Source organism: Macaca thibetana, chromosome 7 (genome assembly GCF_024542745.1).
Source record: "Macaca thibetana thibetana isolate TM-01 chromosome 7, ASM2454274v1, whole genome shotgun sequence".
In the NCBI taxonomy this organism is placed as follows: Eukaryota; Metazoa; Chordata; class Mammalia; order Primates; family Cercopithecidae; genus Macaca; species Macaca thibetana.
In genome coordinates this window covers 156,689,405-156,711,103 of record NC_065584.1, presented here as the reverse complement: position 1 = coordinate 156,711,103, position 21,699 = coordinate 156,689,405, and the positions used below count along the sequence as shown (strand labels likewise).

At 36.3% G+C, this 21,699-nt stretch overlaps 1 protein-coding gene across 13 annotated transcripts in view; it reads left to right on the top strand.

Moving 5' to 3' along the window:
* MYO9A (myosin IXA) overlaps positions 1-21,699 on the top strand; it is a 307,192-nt gene that overhangs the window by 102,302 nt on the left and 183,191 nt on the right. For all 13 annotated transcript variants that reach the window (XM_050796252.1, XM_050796251.1, XM_050796254.1 and 10 more), the window contains 4 exons: positions 4,188-4,285; positions 6,665-6,791; positions 14,415-14,504; positions 19,375-19,491. In XM_050796252.1, the coding sequence (XP_050652209.1) occupies positions 4,188-4,285; positions 6,665-6,791; positions 14,415-14,504; positions 19,375-19,491 (432 nt within the window). The remainder of the gene's footprint in view (positions 1-4,187; positions 4,286-6,664; positions 6,792-14,414; positions 14,505-19,374; positions 19,492-21,699) is intronic.

Sequence of the window (21,699 nt, the reverse complement as noted above, 5' to 3'; positions counted from 1 at the left end):
TAGGTTTTTACTGTGTTGGCCAGGCTGATCTTGAACTCCTGACCTCAGGTGATCTGCTCGCCTCAGCCTCCCAAAGTTCTGGGATTATAGGCATGAGCCACTGCGCCCAGCCACTTGTCTCTATTTCTTAAAATGGTACTTAAGAAATCATACATTTTTATAACTACCAGTGTAGAGTGCAGGACATAAACTGGAACAATTGACTTTGAAGGTTAGTAAAGACGCTGGAGATCACTTAAGAAAAAAGGAGATAAATAACAGGCTTGGTTGGAATCCCAGCTACACTATTAGCAAGCTTCACCACCATAGGAGCAGTTGGCTTAAATTCTGAGCCAATGCTGCTGCTTGTGTGAAAGGGAATCATAACTACCACCAGAGGTTTTATAAGGATCAAATATAATATGGAACTGGACAGTGTCTCATGCCTGTAATCCCAGCACTTTGCAAGGCTGAGCTAGGCAGATTGCTTGAGCCCAAGAGTTTAAGACCAGCCTGGGCAACATGGCAAAACACTGTCCCTCCAAAAAATATAAAAATCAGATGGATGCTGTGGTGTACACCTGTAGTCCCAGCTACTCCTCAGGAGGGTGAGGTGAACCACTTGAGCCCAGGAGGCGGAGGTTGCAGTGAGCTGGGATTGTGCCACTGCACTCCAACCTCGGCAACAGAGCGAGACTCCATCTCAAAGAAAAAAGAAAAAGAGACAAGATAGTATGATTTCTTAAGTACCATTTTAAGAAATAGAGACACAGTAGAAGAAAATATCTAATTTGACTCTTCTCTTTCTCTCCCTCACACCCACACTAATTGCCTACTGCATGCTAGGTTTATCCTAGGCATTTGTAAATGAGATAGTGTGTCACCTCATAGAAAGAGCAAGATCTGATAGCATGAAAGAGCATTTGGGTATGTTTGTTGGGGGAATGTAGTGGCATGTTATCAAGTACAAACAAGAACTTATACGGAGCTGACAGAAGGATTGCCTATGTTCTTTCAGTGGAAGGGGTTGTAACAGTTGTTTGTTAGTTCCCTGCCTTATCCTTGGAACGAACCTTACCATTTCCTTGAACTCTGGCTGACCAGTATTTGGATGCTGGGGCCTGAAGGCTTTGTCCAGAACCCTGGAAGGCCTTGGCATTTGTAGGGCCCTCTAGAAGTGACTTGGGAATTAACAGCTGCCTGCTCCCTCTCCAGAAGTCCTCAAACAGTGACTGATGAGAGATGAGATGGTATATAAATACAGTCACTCCCTCACCTTTCTAGGTTTTATATTGTTTCCCAGAGATAACCTTGGGATTAAACTCCATTATGCACTCACAAATGACTTGGGAATTAACAGCTGCCTGCCCCCTGTCCAGAAGTCCTCAAACAATGACTGATGAGAGATGAGATGGTATATAAATACAGTAGCTCTCTCACCTCTGTAGGTTTTAGATTGTTTCCCAGAGATAATCTTGGGATTAAACTCCATTTAACTACTTTCATAGTAGTTACCACAGACTGTTTAGTCTGTCTGCTCTTTTACTTTCTCACTTTCTCTGTGACTTGTATTTGACTCTTGGTCTGTCTCAAGATCTGCCTCCCAGGGAGCTGAGATTAAGATAAAATCATTTCTGTTCTGGGAGATTTAATTTATCCTTAGTTTTTCTTCTATAGTTGTCATCAGAGAAACAGAGAAGGGAATTAATACACATTTTTTTAAAACTATGATTTTGATATTCACTGAGACCACTTCGGGTTTCTAAGAACATTTGATTAAGGATAAGAGCAAATACAAATATATTTCAGTGTACTTTCCACTATTTTATATACATTAATTGTTCCATTCACTTTCAGGGCAGATTAGAACACTGTTAGTTAGAAGAATCATTATTGACACATGTGAAGCATAGATTCCCTCTGCCTTGCCACTTGTGATAGGAAAATATTTGTTAAATCATCAAGCGAATGAACTGTTTGTGTTTTGAAAGTAAGGGGAAGAGTAGTAAGAGAGCTTACTTACTATAGGTAAAAGAAGAATGCATTTAAAAATTTATCTTAGGGCCGGGTACGGTGGCTCACTCCTGTAATCCCAGCACTTTGGGAGGCTGAGGTGGGTGGATCACCTGAGGTCAGGAGTTTGAGACCAGCCTGGCCAATGTGGTAAAACCCTGTCTCTACTAAAAAAATATAAGAAAATTAGCCTGGCACGGTGGCACACACCTGTAATCCCAATTACTTGAGAAGCTGAGGCAGGGGAATTGCTTGAACCCGTGAGGCAGAGGTTGCACTGCGCAGACATCGCGTCATTGCACTCCAGCTGGGCAACAAGTGCAAGACTCCATCTCAAAAAAAAAAAAAAAATTATTTTAATGAGTAGGACATTGGCATGTCAGTAGAATTTCTTAAAACTGCTTATCAAAAACTTTATTGTCATAAAATTAAATGCATGGGTTCTCTGAAAGAACTTGTGAATTTAAATTTTTAAACTGTGCATGTGCAGCTTTCCATGTAGAGAATAAAAATACTGTTAACAGCATTTCAAAACTTTATTTTAAACTTCAGATATTCGTTGACTAATGCTTATGGTGCCTAAAACAGATTTTTTTGTACATGGTAAATACTTGATAAATACTTTTTATAAAATAAATGAGCACTTTATTTCAGAAAAAGGAATGTTTCATTCAATTCAATATATGTTATTCAGTAATTCAATGACTATGTATTTACCTAAATAATGACTTGTTTTTGGCACTGACTTTGCACTGGGGATCTCCAGTTAATAAGACGATTAACTGTCCATATACTTCAGTGAGTACTTGAGAGAATATTCCCTAGAAAGATAGGCATTAAAAATGTAAATGCAGTTGTGAGGAGGTTTTTGAAAGTGCAAGGGACTGTGACAACATACAGTAAAGGGATTTATAACTCACTTATTGTTTTGAAGATTTAGAGTATGTCTACTACTGTTTGAGGAACTGAAATGCAAGGGTTATGCTTTAAAAGTAATGTTTTTTAATCTGGTATTCCACAGCATTTTTTTTTTTTTCTTGTGATGGTGTTATGCTGTGTTGCCCAGGCTGGTCTCAAACTCTTTAGCTCAAGCAATCCTCCTACCTCAAGCTTCCAAGTAGCTGGGATTACAGGCGTGTGTGACTCTTCACAACTATTTTTACTGACTCATATGATGTGTTTTCTGAGGGTTTTTATACTTTCACATATACTTCTTTCCTTGTTTGATTACCGTGTTGTCTATTATTTCATTAGGAAATAATTACATATATGAAATATATAAATAATTATATATGTATATATCTAGTGTAGATGTAACAGGCTGGGCGCAGTGGCTCACGCATGTAATTCCAGCACTTTTGGAAGCCTAGGTGGGTGGATTGCTTGAGTCCGGGAGTTCAAGACTAGCCTGGGCAACGTGGTGAAACCCTGTCTCTATTAAAAATACAAAAAACTAGCTGGTCATGGTAGGACTAGCTGGGTAATTCCAGTTGCTTGGGAGGCTGAGGTGGGAGAATCATCTGAGCCCGGGAGGTCGAAGCTGCAGTGAGCCAAGATCATGCCACTGTACTCCAACCTGAGCAACAGGAATAAGACCCTATCTCAAAAGAAAAAAAAAAAAAAATCTATATAGATCTATGTAGATCTATATAAATATAGATTAGATAGATGTAGCAAACTTCTTTATATTATATAAATCTAGGCTTCACTCTTCAACTAAATTATTGCCTCTTCTAAAATTTATTTTTGTGTCACTAATATCTAGTTCAGTGCCTTACATAGAGTAGGCACTTGTTAAATGTTTGTTGAATAAATAATATTTGCTGGTGGAATTAAGCACTCTTAAATACTTTGAATTTCTGAAACTGTTTAGAACCACTCAAAATTAAACTTGGTATCAGCATACTTACTAAGTACAGCTAGCTCTTTATCTTAACTTTTGAGATCCTAATCTTGGTGATTGTGAAAGGGAGAACAAAAGTAAACTTATTGGCATTTTAGTAGGTATGTGTTTAGTTTGCATACCTATAGTAAGATAAGAGGTCTAATGAATTTGACTAGGCCTAACTATTCTGCCAGCTCTAATTTGCATTTATACATACAGGTACTTATCCTAAATTACCATATTTCTGAATGGCCCACGTTATTTTAAAATATATAATCTTGAATTTTAAACTTTTATTTTGAATAAGCAGGATTGCTTCATGGTGGAAGGAGAAGATTTGAGACATGATTTTGAGCGCCTACAACTTGCCATGGAAATGGTAGGATTTCTTCCCAAGACACGAAGACAGTGAGTTTACTTGTTGTATTTTTATACCTCCAATAGAGAACACATGATATGTCTTCGAAAGGTTTCTCCTGTTGGTCTTTTAAAATAGTTTTCTAAGTGGTAATCCTCATCTAGTACCTCATCCATCTCGAGCATTATTTCTAATTCCTTTTTTTGTCATAAATTCTTTTGAGAATCTGATGAAACCTGACACTGTTGTTGTTGTAAAATGTACATCTTTAACAATTTGCATATAAATGCAGGAATTTATGGTGCCCCTGAAGCCTATCCATAGATGTTACTCAAAACTTTTGCTTTGTAACAATATTTTTATAGCTCTTCATTTTTTGTATATCAGTGATCTCTAATCTTATTAAATTATGCATACTTATCAGAGGCATAGTATTTAATTATCAGTGTATTTCCTCTGTATAGTTTATATCTGTACCATTGTAATACGTTTTTAAATTGTAAATCTAAACAAATTAAAAATATAAAAAGGTTGAGATAAAGATGAGATAAATTATATTTGAAACAAATTATTTAAAATTAAATACTCAACCTTGGCTCTCACCAGAAAAAAATAGTTACTTATAACTTTTTTGAGGGGGAGAGTTGTGTTGATGAGTATATCAGATCTGATTATATTGTTAAAATTTTTTTTTTTTTTTTTTTTTTTTTTTTTTTTTTTTTTTTTTTTTTTTTTTTTTTTTTTTTTGAGACAGGGTCTCACTCTGTCACCTAGGCTGGAGTGCTCACTGCAGCCTCAACCTCCCCAGGCTCAGATGATTTTCCCACCTCAACTTCCCAAGAAGTTGGGACTGCAGACTTATACCATCACACTTAGCTAATTTTGTATTTTTTGTGCCATGTTGCCTACGCTGATCTTGCATTCCTGGGCTCAAGTGATCTGCCTTTCTCAACCTCTCAAAGTGCTAGGATTACCAGCAGGAGCCACTGCACCCGACCTCTGTTGTTAATTTTTAACCTCATGATTGATGACCCTATACTGAGAGTAGGAGAAAATCACCTCTGCTGTTTTCTTGTTTGCTTGCGCTTACATCATTGGTATGACTCTTTAATAAGCAGGCTATTTGCTAGAATCTTTTTATGAGAAGTCAATTAAAATCAAATAATACAATATGTAAGTTGGCATACCAACTCAATTGGTGACATAAACTACAGTTCACTGAAAATTAGTGAATTTCTATTAAAAATAAATTTTAAAAGAAGCTCATGAATTTGTTTTTGTCTTTTGACTTCCATTAGTTATGTTTTGGTTGATAGTTTATTCTTTAATCCAGAATAACATTATGCATTATTTTTTTAATAGACTTGTATTTACTGTGAGTCATGTGAATGATTCAAAGATTTTAAAACTTTAAATTATTTGAAAAATTAGATTTATAAGTTAGATGGTGATTCAGTACCTCTCAAATGTTGCTAAGGTAATATCTCAGGTTCCTAAAGCAATATCTTTGTTTTAGTTGGAATAGTTCATAATTTTAGGAAAACATAGTGTTAAATTTTCGTAAGACAAATTTTGTAAGCCATATTTATTCTAAGAAAATAACTGCATGTGACACAAAGCTGTATGTATAAGGAGACTGAGGAGTTTTTCAGTGGAGTGTTTAGCTGTGTTAAATGCCTCTGAGATGTCAGATAAGTTAAGAACATAATATACTGTTCTTAGCTACATGGAGATGCTTGGTAACCTAAGGTTCCTGAATTAACAGGAGTTGATGGGATATATAGCATAAGAGGAGAGATTAGTTGTTGATTGGAGGGCACGTGCTCTTCTGACTCAGGAGGGAAATTTAGAACGGAGGGTCCATATGAAGTTGTTTCACAGTAGAGGTTAATATACCCCACATTGCTTCATACTTAACACACACACACCCCCCCCCCCCCACAAAAAACCGTTTACCCCAAACACCGTAATGTGGTATAGGAAAGCATTTTAACAACATAACTAATAATAAAAAATCAGCTAGGATACTTGATTTAAAAAAATACAGATTCAAGGCCTTTCCTTTGGCAATTCTGATTCAGTGTATCTGAAACAGTATAGGAAAAAAGCATTCCAGGTAGGATAAATAGCATTTAGAAAGGCATGGCCTTTTAAAACACTGTGACAAATTCAGGCAATAGCAGAAGTCTCTTTGAAATAACTATATAAGAAGTGGTGTAATACTTAAGGCCATGAAAAGCATTTTAAACAGTATGTGATACATATAGTAAACCCTCAGTAAATTTTAGTAATTATTCCCATATTGCTTATTTTCCAAAGACTAGATACTTCATGTTTGTACTGGTTGGTTTGCTTAACTAGAATTTTAGAATGAAACCATCTTTGGGAATGGATACAACTAAGCTATAATTTGTGTTTTGTTTTCCCAGGATTTTCTCTCTTCTCTCAGCCATACTACATTTGGGTAATATCTGTTATAAAAAGAAGACATACCGGGATGACTCCATTGATATCTGTAATCCTGAAGTTCTGCCTATTGTCTCAGAATTATTAGAAGTGAGTGATTACATTCTCAGTTGTCATTTCAAATACTTTGTAACTTTTTATTTTTTATTTTGTGTATTTTGTAGGTGTAAATGGGTTAATGCTTTCTATTAATAATGTTTTTATTAGGCACTATTTTTAAATAGCATTTCCAAAAGATGGAATTTTTCCTGATACCTGCCTCAGTTTGCTATTGAGTGAGGCAGAATCTTTAGAAAATTTGTGTTTTCTCCTTTGCCTCCACTTGCTCCAGACATCCATAGTCCCTAAATTTGCTGGATAGGATGAGTATTTCCACGCTAGACTGTATAATGTTCTGGGGCTATGCTAATTTTTCTCTTTTCATATTTGAGATTTCTTCTCATACTAAGATTTTGGTTAGATTATTTTGTTTCAAGATGGGGGCATCTGGGTGGGTGGAGAAAAAAGGATACTACTTTTTTTTTTTCCTTATGGGTTGAATAGGACCTAAAGGTTCTCATCTCCTAGCATGCTTCTTCTTACATCAAGGGCCTTTATTACCTGATTCTTTCTTTCTGGAGTGATGATTTATCATATATTCTTAACTTCTCTCTTGCCTACCTCCTTCTCATCTTGCCAGATTTATCCCATCAGATGGGGTGTCATTTCTTACAGGCCCTATTGTCTGGCATAGCAAGGAAATATATGTATGTATATACTAACCTGTGTATATACACATATCTATACATATTTTAATATGTAATCATCTGTATCTATATAAAGGTAAACATGAGTTCATGATGATGTCTCCAACTGTAATCCATCTACACATGGATCATTCTGGCCCTCTTCCCTTGCTTATCTGTGAACTCCTGCTTCAACAGTGAGAAAGCTGTCTTCTATCCTCTGCCATCCATTTACTTGTTTAATTCCAGTATACATGTGTAGTGGTATCAAAATTGTTAACCTGTACCCCCCTGGGAAATGACTTTTTCAACTAGAATACAGTGCTTATGCGCAATTCCTTTTACCTTTAATCCTACAGACTTCACTCATTTCCAAAATTACTTAGAACAGCACCTTTTCCTTCCACCCCATTTGTTGAGGTTTCATATACTTGTCATGCATGCTGTTTTCTTGTCATAGTCTATATTCCTTCGTGGAATCCCCCAATCTCATAAATAATTTTTGATATTTGCATATGTTAAGTTCCACTCTTCATGCTATTTGGTTTTTGACAGATGCAGGAAGTCATGTGTCCACTATTATAGTATCATACAGAATAGTTTCACTGCCATAAAAATTCCTTGTGCTTTACCTGTTCAATCCCTCCCCGTAAACTGCTGGCAGCCACTGACCTTTTTTACTACATATATATATTTTTGCCCTTTCCAGGATGTAATATAATTGAATCATACAATATATAGATTTTTCAGACTGCTTTGTTTTACTTAGTAATACGCACTTAAGATTTATTTATGTCTGGCTGGGTGTGGTGGCTCATGCCTGCAATCCCAGCACATTGAGAGGCTGAGGCAGGTGAGTTGCTTGAACCCTAGGAGTTCAAGACCAGCCTGGGCAGCATAGGGAGACCCCATCTCTACTAAAAACAACAACAAGAAAACATAAAGAGCACAAAAATTAGCTGGGCGTGGTGACATGTACCTGTATACCCAGCTGCTTGGTAGGCTGAGGTGGGAGGCTTGAACCCCAGAGGCGGAGGTTGCAGTGAGCTTAGATTGCGCCACTACACTCCAGCCTGGGTAACAGAGCGAGACCCCGTCTCAAGAAACAAAAAAAAAAAGATTCGTTCATGTCTTTCTGTGGCTTGATAGCTCATTTCTTTTTATCATGGGGTAATATTCCATTGTATAGATGTACTATATTCATTTATCTGTTGAAGGACATTTTGGTTGTTTCCAGTTTTTGGCAGTTATGAATAGCTTGTTTTTAAAAAAAAAAATTATTCATCTTCTAAATCTTGGTTCCTAGGCCGCTTCATGTGGTTTAACCTTAAGTGGTCTAAACTGACTCCCTAAATACAGAGCATTTGTTTCTGCTTAGCATAATTTAGTTTTATAGCATAAAGTTAATTGTTTATTAGTTCATGTCTAAGGTTGCAGTGCTCTTTGAGAGCAATAGATACCTCTTTCTTATTTGTCTAACCACCCAGTGTTTATTTTTTCTGTACATTGGGCATTGCTTATTAACTTCAGTGGAATGATAACCTAGCAGAGGAAGAGGCAGGAGAAGGGAGTACTGTGAATTGGAACTAGACCTACTGGAAAGAAATTCTACCAGGAGATGGAGTGTGGTATCTGAAGTTTGTAATTTTGAAGATCATAAAGGCCAGAGAACAGATGGCGTTTTAGTCAGGTATTTCAGGTGATACTTTAGTCAAGGATTTGGTATTGTGACAGGGCATTGTGGCTACTTGTAAGTCTAGGCAGTTCAGCAGAAACCAGGGCTTCTGTTTCTAGTGCATCCTTTCTTTTTTGGTAAGAGACTGGTAAGAACAATTCAGGCAACTCAAAGAGGAACTCAGGTATGGGTTTAAAAAAAAAGAGAGAAATCTAATTCTGAGAATTGGGCTAACCAGTATCAAAGACCATTAATGGCAAATGGCAAATGTGATTTGACAGAAAATCTCACTTTTGAACCCCAGCTTCTTAAATTTCTTCTTGTGTATAATTTGTATTGGTTCTAGGGCTGAGGTTTAGTATTAAGTAGAAAGAAAATAGCTTCAAAATTCAGAAGCTAAAGAAAACACCTATCTCATCTTTAGTTAGTACTTAGAAATTATTTTAGAAAATGATTGCCTCTAGTTGGTTAAGACTGATAATAATAATTGCAATCTTAAGGCTTTGGTTGAGATAGAGTACAAAGATAAGCACATTGACTGGTTTATTTAAACATCCAAACTCTTTAGTTGTGATTTAATTTCTCTTCTTCCCATGGTGATTTAATTCAATGGTAAATATAGAAGAACAAATGTTTTTAAAGTAGTGGTTTAATTTTATTTATTTACTTTTCAGTTTTTTTTTGTAGTTACCTGAGGCGATAATGAATGTCTTGAGTCTTTACTAATGCCTATTTGGCATGGATACTTGTGAAAATTATTGAAAGGTGAACAAGCTCCAATTGATAAATTGTAGGTAATTGTGGAAGATGTTTTTGTTGTGAGATATTAGAACTGTCATCATTACCAAAAACTGTTCAGTTTTTAGCAGGTTTATGTATTTTGAGTGTATTTTAACATCTGTTGAAACAATATAAAGAATAGGGTTTTTTTGTTGTTGTTTTTTTGAGACGGAGTTTCATTGTTGTTGCCCAGGCTGGAGTGCAGTGGCGCAATCTCGGCTCACTGCAACCTCTGCCTCCCGGGTTCAAGCCATTCTCCTGCCTCAGCCTCCCAAGTAGCCGAGATTACAGGCATGCGCCACCATGCCCGGCTAATTTTGTATTTTTAGTAGAGATGGGGTTTCACCATGTTGATCAGGCTGGTCTGCAACTCCTGACCTCAGGTGATCCACCCACCTTGGCCTCCCAAAGTGTTGGGATTACAGGTGTGAGCCACTGTGCCTGGCCAAGAATAGGTTTCTAATTAAATATCAGATTTTTAATTAGATAAATATGAGAAACTTTGTAGAATGGATATTAAACCCATTGCTACTTGTTCTGTATTAATAGTTTCTGAATATTCTAAAAGTATTATATTTAAGAATTTTTAGAAAATTATAGAGGAGCTGATTAAAAAATCATGAATTGGATAATATTTTCTTTAGGATCCTTACCAAATGTTATGCAAGATTAGTATGTTTTGGGGTTGTGTGGTTATGCATAGATCTATGTACAATCTTTGTTAGGTTTTTGTGCTAGTTAAAGAGAACTCAGGAAATGAGTTGAGAGTTTTTGTACCCTTGCTCCTTTTTCTGCATTTAGAAGGATCATTAGCAGAGAATAATATGTTCCTCAAGGGTTTGAGAGAGGTCAACCTTATGAGCAACTGTATTTGATATCTTTTTATTTGTTCCATGTTAACTAATTTTTTAGGATTTTCAAATCTGGCTTGAGTTATTTGGATGATCTGTAGTTTTCTAAAAATGATGTATTGGATGATCTGTGATTTTCTAAAAATGATGTTTTGAATGTTTAGAATGTGTTGCTTTTGAGTTCTTTGTAAATAGTCTGTTAATTTCAGTCTTTAAAATTTTTTCTCTATGGTATTAGCTATTTATGTTTCTTAGTTTTTTTCTTTTGCTTTGTGTGAGATTTGTCTTTTATGTTTTATTTTTCTTTTTTTTTTTTTTTTTTTTTTTTTGAGATGGAGTTTCGCTCTTATTGCCCAGACTAGAGTGCAATGGTGCGATCTCAGCTCACCGCAACCTGCGCCTCCCAGGTACAGGTGATTCTCCTGCCTCAGCCTACCAAGTAGCTGGGATTACAGGCATGCGCCGCCATGCCCAGCTAATTTTGTATTTTTAGTAGAGATGGGGTTTCTCCATATTGGTCATGCTGGTCTCGAACTCCTTACTTCAGGTGATGCGCCTGCCTTGGCCTCCCAACATGCTAGGATTACAGGTGTGAGCCACCGCACCTAGCCATCTTTCATGTTTTCAAAGAGTTGGCCTTTAGATTGATCAGTTCTAACATTTTACTTGTTACATATTAATTTGTTTTAGGATATTTTCTTCCTTTTTTCCCTGTTATGAAATGTTGCCAGCACGCAATATTATATAGAAAACAATGTAATCAACCCGTACTCACAGCCCCACTCAAGTAATAAAATATTGCATATAATTGAAGCCCACTGTGTACCTCTGTCTCCACCAGAGGTAACCACTATTATGAATTTGGTGTTCGTCATTCCTATTCTTGTTTCTGTATTTTCAGTATAGATAGATGTTTTTATAAAGAATATATAGTTTTGCCTGTTTTCAGTCTTTATATAAATGTTATACTGTATGTATTATTCTGAAACTTGGCTTTTTTTCATTCCATAGTATGTTTTTGAGATCTTTCAATTCTGATTTCTATGTTCTAGATTCTTCTTTTTTGTTGTTGTATAAGAGTCCATGGTATGAGGCTGGGCACGGTGGCCCACACTTGTAATCTCAGCACTTTGGAAGGCCGAGGCAGGCGATTACTTGAGCTTAGGAGTTCAAGACCTGCCTGGGCAACATGATGAAACCCCGTCTCTAATCCCAGCTACTCGGGAGGCTGAGGCAGGAGAATTGCTTGAACCTGGGAGGCGGAGGTTGCAGTGTTCCAAGATTGTGCTATTGCACTCCAGCCTGCGTAACAAAAGCAAAACTCTTTCTCAAAAAAAAAAAAAAAAATTAGCTGGGCGTGGTGGCATGTGCCTGTAGTCCTGGGCTGGAATGCAGTGGCATGATCATGGCTCACTGTAGCTTTGATCTCCTGGGCTCAAACAATCTTCCCGCCTCAGCCTCCTGAGTATTTGGGAGTTCAGGCACGTGCCCCCATGCCTGGCTGATTTTACATTTTATTTCTAATAGAGAGGAGGTCTTGCTGTGTTGTTCAACCTGGTCTTTAACTCCTGAGCTCAAGCAGTCCTACTGCCTTGGGATTACAGGTGTGTTGGGATTATAGGTGTGAGCCACTGTACCCAGCCAATATTTACTTTTAATAATTGCAGAAATATACCTCACAATATAGCTTTGGATTTTATTACGTTTTTTTCTTAGCTTTGTTTTGTCATTTTTGTGTAATCTGGTATTATTTTTGTTTCTTAATGTATTTTGAATAAATCTAAAAGGTTGAGGCCTTTTATTTAAATTTGGTTGTTGATTTTTGGCTTTACTGCATTTTGTTATATGCCTCAAATTATTTCCAGTTTTTGGAATTTGAGAGTTGATCAGTAAATGCTCTGAAAGCTGTTGTATTTGCTAGGTAATATTTATCCATTCAATATGATTCAAAGTTGTTCTTTAAAAGATTATTGATCTATCATATGTTGTTGGTGGCAGGGTAATGCCTCTTTCTGTCATTTTATAACTCAATCTTCTCCTTATAATCTTTTTTTTTTTTTTTTTTTTTTGAGATGGAGTCTGACTATGTTACCTAGGCTGGAGTGCAGTGGTGTGGTCTTGGCTCACTGCAAACTCCGCCTCCTGGTTTCAAGCGATTCTCTTGCCTCAGCCACCCGAGTAGCTATGATTACAGGTGTGCACTACCACATCCGGCTAATTTTTGTATTTTTGGTGAAGACAGGGTTTCCTATGTTGGCCAGGCTGTTCTCGAACTCCTGACCGCAAGTGATCCGCCCACCTTGGTCTCCTAATGTGCTGGGATTACAGTCGTGAGCTACCATTCACAGCTATTATAATCTAATACTTTTTACCGATAAATTTTTATATTGCTTACATTTATGAATGTTATGTTTTTATTATGTATGGATACTTTTATAAAATGTCCTTGTTTTACCACTTCATGCCCATCATCATGACAAAATTCTGAGGTCTGGTAACATTAAGTATAGTCAAGGTTTGGAAGAAGTAGGAACTCTCAGTGCTACTGCTGAAAGAGCTTATTGGTAAAAATTATATATAGGAATTTGGTAGTATTCTGTAAAGCTGAAAATATGTATGCTCTAACCTTCTTCTACTTTTAGGTTTGTTCTTCACAGAAACTTTTGAACTCATATGCAACAATATTTATTGTGGTTTATTTTGTAATCACACACAATTGTAAATAGTGTAAATGCCTACAAAGAGGAGAATGGATTACACACTGTGGTATATTTATATGCTGCAATGCTGTATAACAGTTAAGATGAATAAGGTTGATCTAAATTATCAACATGGTGTGTGCCTGTAGTCCCAGCTGCTCAGGAGGCTGAAGCGGGAGGATTGCTTGAGTCTGAGAGGTTGAGGCTGCAGTGAATCGAGATCACACCACTGCACTGCAGCCTGAATGGCAGAATGAAACTGTCTGAAAAAAAAAAAAATAATAAAAATTATCCACATAGTTAGATCTGAAAAACATATGGGCAATATGATACTTTATAGGTAAACATTAAATTCATTTGACAGTATAGCATAGTGTTTATGAATATATTTAATACATATAAAGTGTAGAAACATGAACTGAAATGATAACGTGAAATTCATGATAGTATTTGTCTCTGGGGAGAGAGTGAGAACAAAGGAAGTGTCAACTTTATCTTAAAAGTTTATCATTCATGAATAAGAAGAAACATCTGAAATGTAAGTATTTTTTGGAATATTCCTAGAATTCAAGATTCATGAAGAAGGAATATCTGAAACATAAATTAATATCCTTTGGAATATTTCTGGAATTCAAGAAGTGCTGTCACTTTTTAGTCCTTGCCTCCAGCTTGTGAGATTATGGTTGATCATCTTAAAATGTTTTTTGTTCTGTTCTATATTTTCTGTATTCTGCATAGTGAAACATGTTTCTCTGTTATGATCAGAAAGCAAGCTTTAACTTGAAAAAACCCAGTTGTCTTTTGAGTGGGACACTTAAATTCCATTTTGGCCAGTATTAAAATTGCCCAGTGTATTGACTCTTTTCTCTGCTATATAATTGCTAATCTCATTAAGCTTTTCCTCCTCTATTTGGCTTTTTCAAAAGATAATTCAACACATTGTCATAAATCTTACATATTGAGTTTACTTTTCTGTTTTATAGGTTAAAGAAGAGATGCTATTTGAAGCATTAGTTACAAGGAAGACGGTGACAGTGGGAGAAAAGCTTATTTTGCCATACAAGTTGGCAGAGGTATGATGAATTTTCTATGAAATGAAAGCATTCTGGACATTGTTAGAAGTTTAGGTTTGAAGTTTGGGTTTTCTCTTAACAGCAGGAAAGTGACAAGGGCAAAAAGTTTTCATTGAAATATTTTCTAGGCCTTTAAATTTGATTGTGAATTTTCCATTGATTTGGAAACTTAAATTTGAATGTGATTGTGAGAAATAGGCTTGCATTTTTCTCCAAGGATCTTAACCTCTTCATCATTTCTAACTTTCATATTACTAATGTGGGGTAGATAGATGGTAGATTAGAATTATAAATGAGCAGTATTTGACCCAATTAATTATTATTCTTGAGACAGTTTCTTCTAGCACATCATACTTTTTTGGTTAACTTTTTCATTGTTGGCTACTTGTTTGCAGTTCTTTCTGCTTGTCTTTTCTTTTTTCTTTGACTCTAAAAGGTGGAGTACCCTAGGACACAGTCTTTGTTTCTTCTTCTCTATATTCTTCATTGAGGTTATCTTACCCAGTCCCATCACTTTAAATATCATCTGTATACTGAGGCTTCTAGGTGATATTTGTTGCTACTATTATACCACTCAGATCTGTAGGGGTAGGAAAATTATTGAAAAGCCACTACTTTATGGAGTAATTTTATGAAAGTGATGACAAATCAAATTATGATAATTATAAAAATTGGACAGGAATATGAAATTAGAATATTAGAAGACAGAGGTGAGGAAATTGTGATTGAATTCTAGAGAATGTTTTTTAAGCTTGACATTGATCCATTTGTCTCATCTTCTGTGTCTCCAAGTCCACATTTCTTCTTATGTCATATTATAGTCTTCCACTTTGAGAGCTTCTTTCTAAACAATAAGAAAGCCAAATCTTTAAGAGTTTTACATTTCTTTTATGTAAAATAAAGATTCATTGCTTTTTACATTTTATTTCACTATCTTTTTCTTTTTTTAAAAATTTAACTTTAAGTTCCGGGGTATATGTGCAGGTTTGTTATATAGGTAAACTTGTGTCATGGGGGTTTGTTGCAGAGATTATTTCGTCACCCAGGTGTTAGGCCTAGTACCCATTAGTTATTTTTCCTGATCCTCTCCCTTCTCCCACTCTTTATCACCCCTTGTATGTCTCCGTGTGTTCTCATCATTTAGCTTCCACTTAGAAGTGAGAACATGCTGTGTTTGGTTTTCTGTTCCTGCGTTAGTTTGCAAGGGATTATGGCTTCCAGCTTCATCTATATTCCTGCAAAGGACATGGTTTTCTTCTTATTTATGGCTGCATTGTATTCCATGGTGTATAAGCACCACATTTCTGTATCCAGTGTGTCATTGATGAGCATTTAGGTTGATTCCATGTCTTTGCTCTTGTGAATAGTGCTGCAGTGAGCATATGCTTACATGTGTCTTTATGATAAAATGATTTCTATTCCTTTGGATATATGCCCAGTAATTGGATTGCTGGGTCGAATAGTAGTTTTGCTTTTAGGTCCTTGAGGAATTGCCACACCGTCTTCCCCGATGGTTGAACTAATTTACACTCCCTCCAACAATGTATAAATGTTCCTTTTTATCCGCATCCCCACTAACATCTGTTGTTTTTCGACTTTTTAACAATAGCCATTGTGACTCGTTTCATTGTGGTTTTGATTTGCATTTCTCTAATGACCACACCACCTTTTTCATTACAAAATTTTTTTAAATATTTATTTTTATTTTTAACTTTAAATGTAACCTTCTGAGATTGTTTTGTATTCCCAGCTTTGTTTTTGTTTATGTTTGTTTGGTGTATTTTTTTCTTTTTTTTTGAGATGGAGTCTCACACTGTCACCTGGGCTGGAGTGCAGTGATGTGATCTCGGCTCATTGCAACCTCTGCCTCCCAGGTTCAAGTGATTTTCCTGCTTCAGCCTCCCGAGTAGCTGGGATTACAGGCACCCGCCACCATGCCCAGCTAATTTTTTGTATTTTTAGTAGAGACAGGGTTTCACCATTTTGGTCAGACTGGTCTTGAACTCCTGACCGTGTGATCACCTGCCTCGGCCTCCCAAAGTGCTGGAATTACAGGTATGAGCCACCGCGCCCGGCCGTTATTTCTTTAATAAAAATTTCAGCCCCTGAATCTCAAGCACTGAAATTGAGATATCCATTGGGGTATAATGTGTCATCTGAGGCTTGAGGTTCTCTTCCAAGTTCACAGGTGGTTGACAGGATTCAGTTCCTTGTGATTCTAGGACTGAGGCACCTAGTTTTCTGTTGTTGTTGGATGTCAGTCAGGGGCCATTCTCAGCAATTAGAGGCTGATGTGATTTTTTGCCATGTGACCCTGCCTGTAACATGGCAGTTTGCTTCTTCAGGGTCAGCAGGAGAAGCTCTATTTACAGTAGAACTCAAATCCCTTTTGAAGAGCTTTTTCTGATTATGTCAGTCCTATCCAGGATGATCTCCCTTTGATTAAAAAATCAATTGGTTTGGGTTTTTATATCTTTAAAATCCCTTCATTTTTATCATGTAACATCAGGTTCATATGGGAGTGGAATCCATTGTATTTACAGTTCTGCCTACACTTACGAGGAGGGAATTATACAGAACTTGTACTCCCCAGGGGATTGGGAATCTTGTGGGCTATCTTGGGTTTTGGTCAAACACAGAAGTCAGAAGTGGATGTAGAGAGATGAGTTCAGAGGCTGCAATAGTGAGAATGATATTTGCTTTGTAGAATGGTGACATATTGACAGGGAGAAATGTATGGATTTAAAAGAAAAAAAATTGATGACTAAATCAACAGGACCTGGTAATGACTTGAATAATGGGAAGCAAGGCAAACAAAGGAGGTGTCAAGGATGAGTCCTACATTTCTGGTTTACACAGCTGTAAGAATATTGGTACCCTTCAATGAGATAGGAAACACTAAATGAGGTCTTGTTTGGGTGGGAAAATATTACTTGGTATTTGGGTTTGCTGAGGTTAAGCTATGAAAGACAGACATGCGTTTCAGAGAAAAGGGCTGGAAGTATAAAATTTGGAGTACAAAGTAAATAAATAGGTATTGTATTGGCATATCTGGATTCTATAACTATGGTATGTTATAAAAAGGGTACATTATGTAAACCATAGTGTAGTTAGACTTTAGTTTTTACCTTTGTCTGAAGGTCTGTCTTTTAAATTCAACTCATTTATAAAATTTATTGTGATAATGTTTATATGCTTATTCTATGTCTTATATTTGTTGATTTAGTTTTCAAATATTGTACTTTCCCTGAATTTTATCAGATTATCTTCATTTTTCTTTTCTTTCTGGGGGAAAAATACAGTGGTATTCTATTATATTTTCATTCTACCATTGGTTTTCTTGACAGTTGGTTCACCTTACGCTCAGATTCCATATCCAAAGATTCAACCATTTGCAGATTAAAAATATTCTAAAACTGCACAACAATAAAAAATAATACAGGTTTCTGGTGTTGAAGATAGAGAATTTGATACCAATCTTCTCTCTGCTATGTAGGCAGTTATTTTTTGGTCTAGGAACTGGAAGCTTCTTTTTCCTTCAGTATTCAGAAATTAATTCATCACCTGTGTGGTAGGTTGTAGTATTACCTTCTTTTTACAGATGTATAAGCAGTAGCCTAAGAGGTTAAGTAACTTAGTCACGATTATGCAGCTAGAATAAGTAGAAAAACTAGAATTGGAAGGTAGTCTAGTTCTTAATCATTACTCTCTATTTTCTTTATACTTCAAAACAGAGTTACAAATATATGCCTGAATATACAAGCTTCAAAATAAACCCCTAGATAATAAATATGCAAATGGCTAGGATTTATATTCTTCTAAGTGCCAAGACTCAATTCTGTAAGACATGTGCCCTACCCTACTCCTCCCCCCCTTTTTTTTTTTGTAAATTTATGCTTTCTAAATGGTGAAATTCTTGTTTTTTTAAGAACAATTTCAGACTTACAGGAAAATAGAGCAGATAGTATAGAGAATTGTCGTAAACTTGGAAAGCTTAGAGTGAGGAAAAAATAAATTTTGTAACTACATAATGAAGGAATTGTTTCTGTCCTCAAGGATGGAGTAATTCTAGGAGTTTCTATGGGTGACAAGCTGAAGACAAATATCAATGTAATTGTGGTTGTATTAGTGTATGTTTTAAGAGGGTGATTTGGATCCTGCAGAAATTAATGGCTGTTTGCTAACAGATTTGTTCCTCTGCCTAGAATACTCTTACCCACACTAACTGGCAAAGTCATTTGTTTGTAAACTTCCAATTATACCTTCTTTCCTAGGGGGAATATATATCCCAATTTTTAGTAAACATGTTTTGAGCTGGGTGACCTACATTTTGTTTCTCTCATCTTTAATGGCAGTTTTGGCCTAGATTCTCTGAGTGGGACTAATTGAATGAGTACATATGGAAAACTTCAATTGACTGGGTGCGGTGGCTCACGCCTGTAATCTCAGCACTTTGGGAGGCCGAGATGGGTGAATCACCTGAGGTCAGGAGTTTGAGACCAGCCTGACCAACATGGAGAAACCCTATTTCTACTAAAAATACAAAATTAGCCAGGCATGGTGGCATGTGCCTGTAATCCCAGCTACTTGGGAAGCTAAGGCAGGAGAATCACTTGAACCCAGGAGGCGGAGGCTATGGTGAGCCGAGATTGCGCCATTGCACTCTAGCCTGGGCAACAAGAGCCAAACTCTGTCTCAAAAACAAACAAACAAAAAACTTAAGTTATAGATTTTTTATTTTGAGAGAAAAATTAGTTTCTAATTCAGAATAGTAAGTTTCTTTCTTGAATGGGAGCAAAAAACTTTGTCATGGTATCTTAATCATATCATTGTCAATTCTACATGCACTTGTAATCCTTTTGTTTTTCAGGCTGTGACAGTGAGGAACTCCATGGCTAAGTCTCTATATAGTGCCCTGTTTGACTGGATAGTTTTTCGAATTAATCATGCACTTCTGAATAGTAAAGATTTAGAGCATAATACCAAGGTAATGATATATTAGATTATAATGTTTTTCCCTAAAAGCTATTTTAGTAAACTGGTTAATACATGAAATTTAAAAACACAGAATTATATAGAGTAATAAGTAAGAAATCACTTTTATTCATTATTTATTACCCTGTTCAGAAGAATTGTTCTGTGTGTCTTTCCAGACCTTTTTTATTATGTGTTTTTACCTCCCAAACGTGTATATTCAGAGTTGCTTTAAAAAATGTAAATAGAATCATGCTCTCTGTATTCTTTCAAACATATATATGTATTTTTTTACCTAGAATCTCTTGAAATATTTTCTGTCTCATTATATATCTGGACCTGGTTATTTAAAAAAATGTTTTAATATAAATACATAATAAGATGTGTACCATAAATCCATCCATTAAAAATAGATTATTTTTGTTTTATTGTTATAGATAATGCTGTAACAAATATTTTTTTTTTTTTTTTTTTTTTTGAGACAGAGTCTCGCTATGTCGCCCAGGGTGGAGTGCAGTGGCCGAATCTCAGCTCACTGCAAGCTCCGCCTCCCGGGTTTTTACGCCATTCTCCTGCCTCAGCCTCCTGAGTAGCCGGGACTACAGGCGCCCACCACCTCGCCCGGCTAGTTTTTTGTATTTTTTAGTAGAGACGGGGTTTCACCGTGTTAGCCAGGATGGTCTCGAACTCCTGACCTTGTGATCCGCCCGTCTCGGCCTCCCAAAGTGCTGGGATTACAGGCTTGAGCCACCGCGCCCGGCCAACAAATATTCTTTTACTTACCTGTGTATTCATTTCTCTAGGATAAAATTATCAAAGTGGGATTGCTGTCTTTGTTTGTTTGTTTGAGATGGTATCTCGCTCTCACCCAGGCTGGAGTGCAGTGGCATGGTCTCGCTACAACCTCTGACTTCCAGGTTCAGGCGATTCTCCTGCCTCAGCCCCCTGAGTAGCTGGGATTATGGGTGCCCACTTTCACATCCAGCTCATTTGTGTATTTTCAGTAGACACAGGGTCTCACTTTGTTGGCCAGGCTGGTCTTGAACTCTTGACCTCAGGCAATTCACATGCTTCGGTTTCCCAAAGTGCTGGGATTATAGGCATGAGCCACCATGCCCTGCTGATTGCTGAGTTTAAGGATAGATACATTTTAAAAATTGGACACTTTCCAAAAAAGACTATACATTTCCAGCAGCAGTGTGTGAAAGCACCTGATCCCCTACACCTTTACCCACATTGGATGTTATCAGTATTTAAATTCTCCTAATCTGATAAGGGAATGGTCATTTTATTGCATTATTTTTAATGATAGATAAAAGTTCAGCATCACCTTATGTTTTCTCTATTTTATTTATTCTCTATGTTTTTAAAATATCTTTGTGTTATTTTTGTTTTTTATTTTGTCTTTTTGATACTCCTTTTATTTTTAATTTAATTTTATTTTTGAGACAGTGTCTCACTCTTTTTGCCCAAGCTGGAGTACAATGGTATGATCTTGGCTCGTTGCAACCTCCGTCTCCTGGGTTCAAGTGATTCTCCTGCCTCAGCCTCCCAAGTACCTGGGATTACAGGTGCTCGCCACTAGTTTTTGTATTTTTAGTCAAGATGAGATTTCACCATGTTGGCCAGGCTGGTCTCAAACACCTGACCTCAAGTGACCTGCCCTTCTTGGCCTCCCAAAGTGCTGGGATTACAGGCGTGAGCCACCATGCCTGGCCTACTCCTTTTTAGAAGGCATTTATTGTGGATGTTTGTGGAGGCCTATAGTTTGATATATATTGCAATTATTTTCTTATTTACTTTTTAGATTTATTTATAATATCTGTTTTTGTGATTTTATGTTGTAATTTTTTTGCAGTTAATTCTGTCATTTTTCTTGTTTTTAGTTTTGCATTTTGTATATGTATTTTACTTACAGAGGAAGGCCTCTTCTAGCCCAAGATTGTAAAATATTTATTCTTATATTTTTATAATTATAATTTATGTTTAGACTTTTTCTAACTAGAATTTATTTTTAATATGGCAGATGATAGGTATTTAATTTCACATCTAGTTGTATTTTCTGGGCAGCCTTCATGGACTAGTCCACCTTGTCAGACTGATTAAAAATGTCATCTTTTTAATTTAATCATATTGCCTTAAATGTGAAATTGCTCTTATGTTAATTTTTCATGCTTCAGGTAAACTCACAGTCACAAAAATTAATTTAAATTGTAATCTA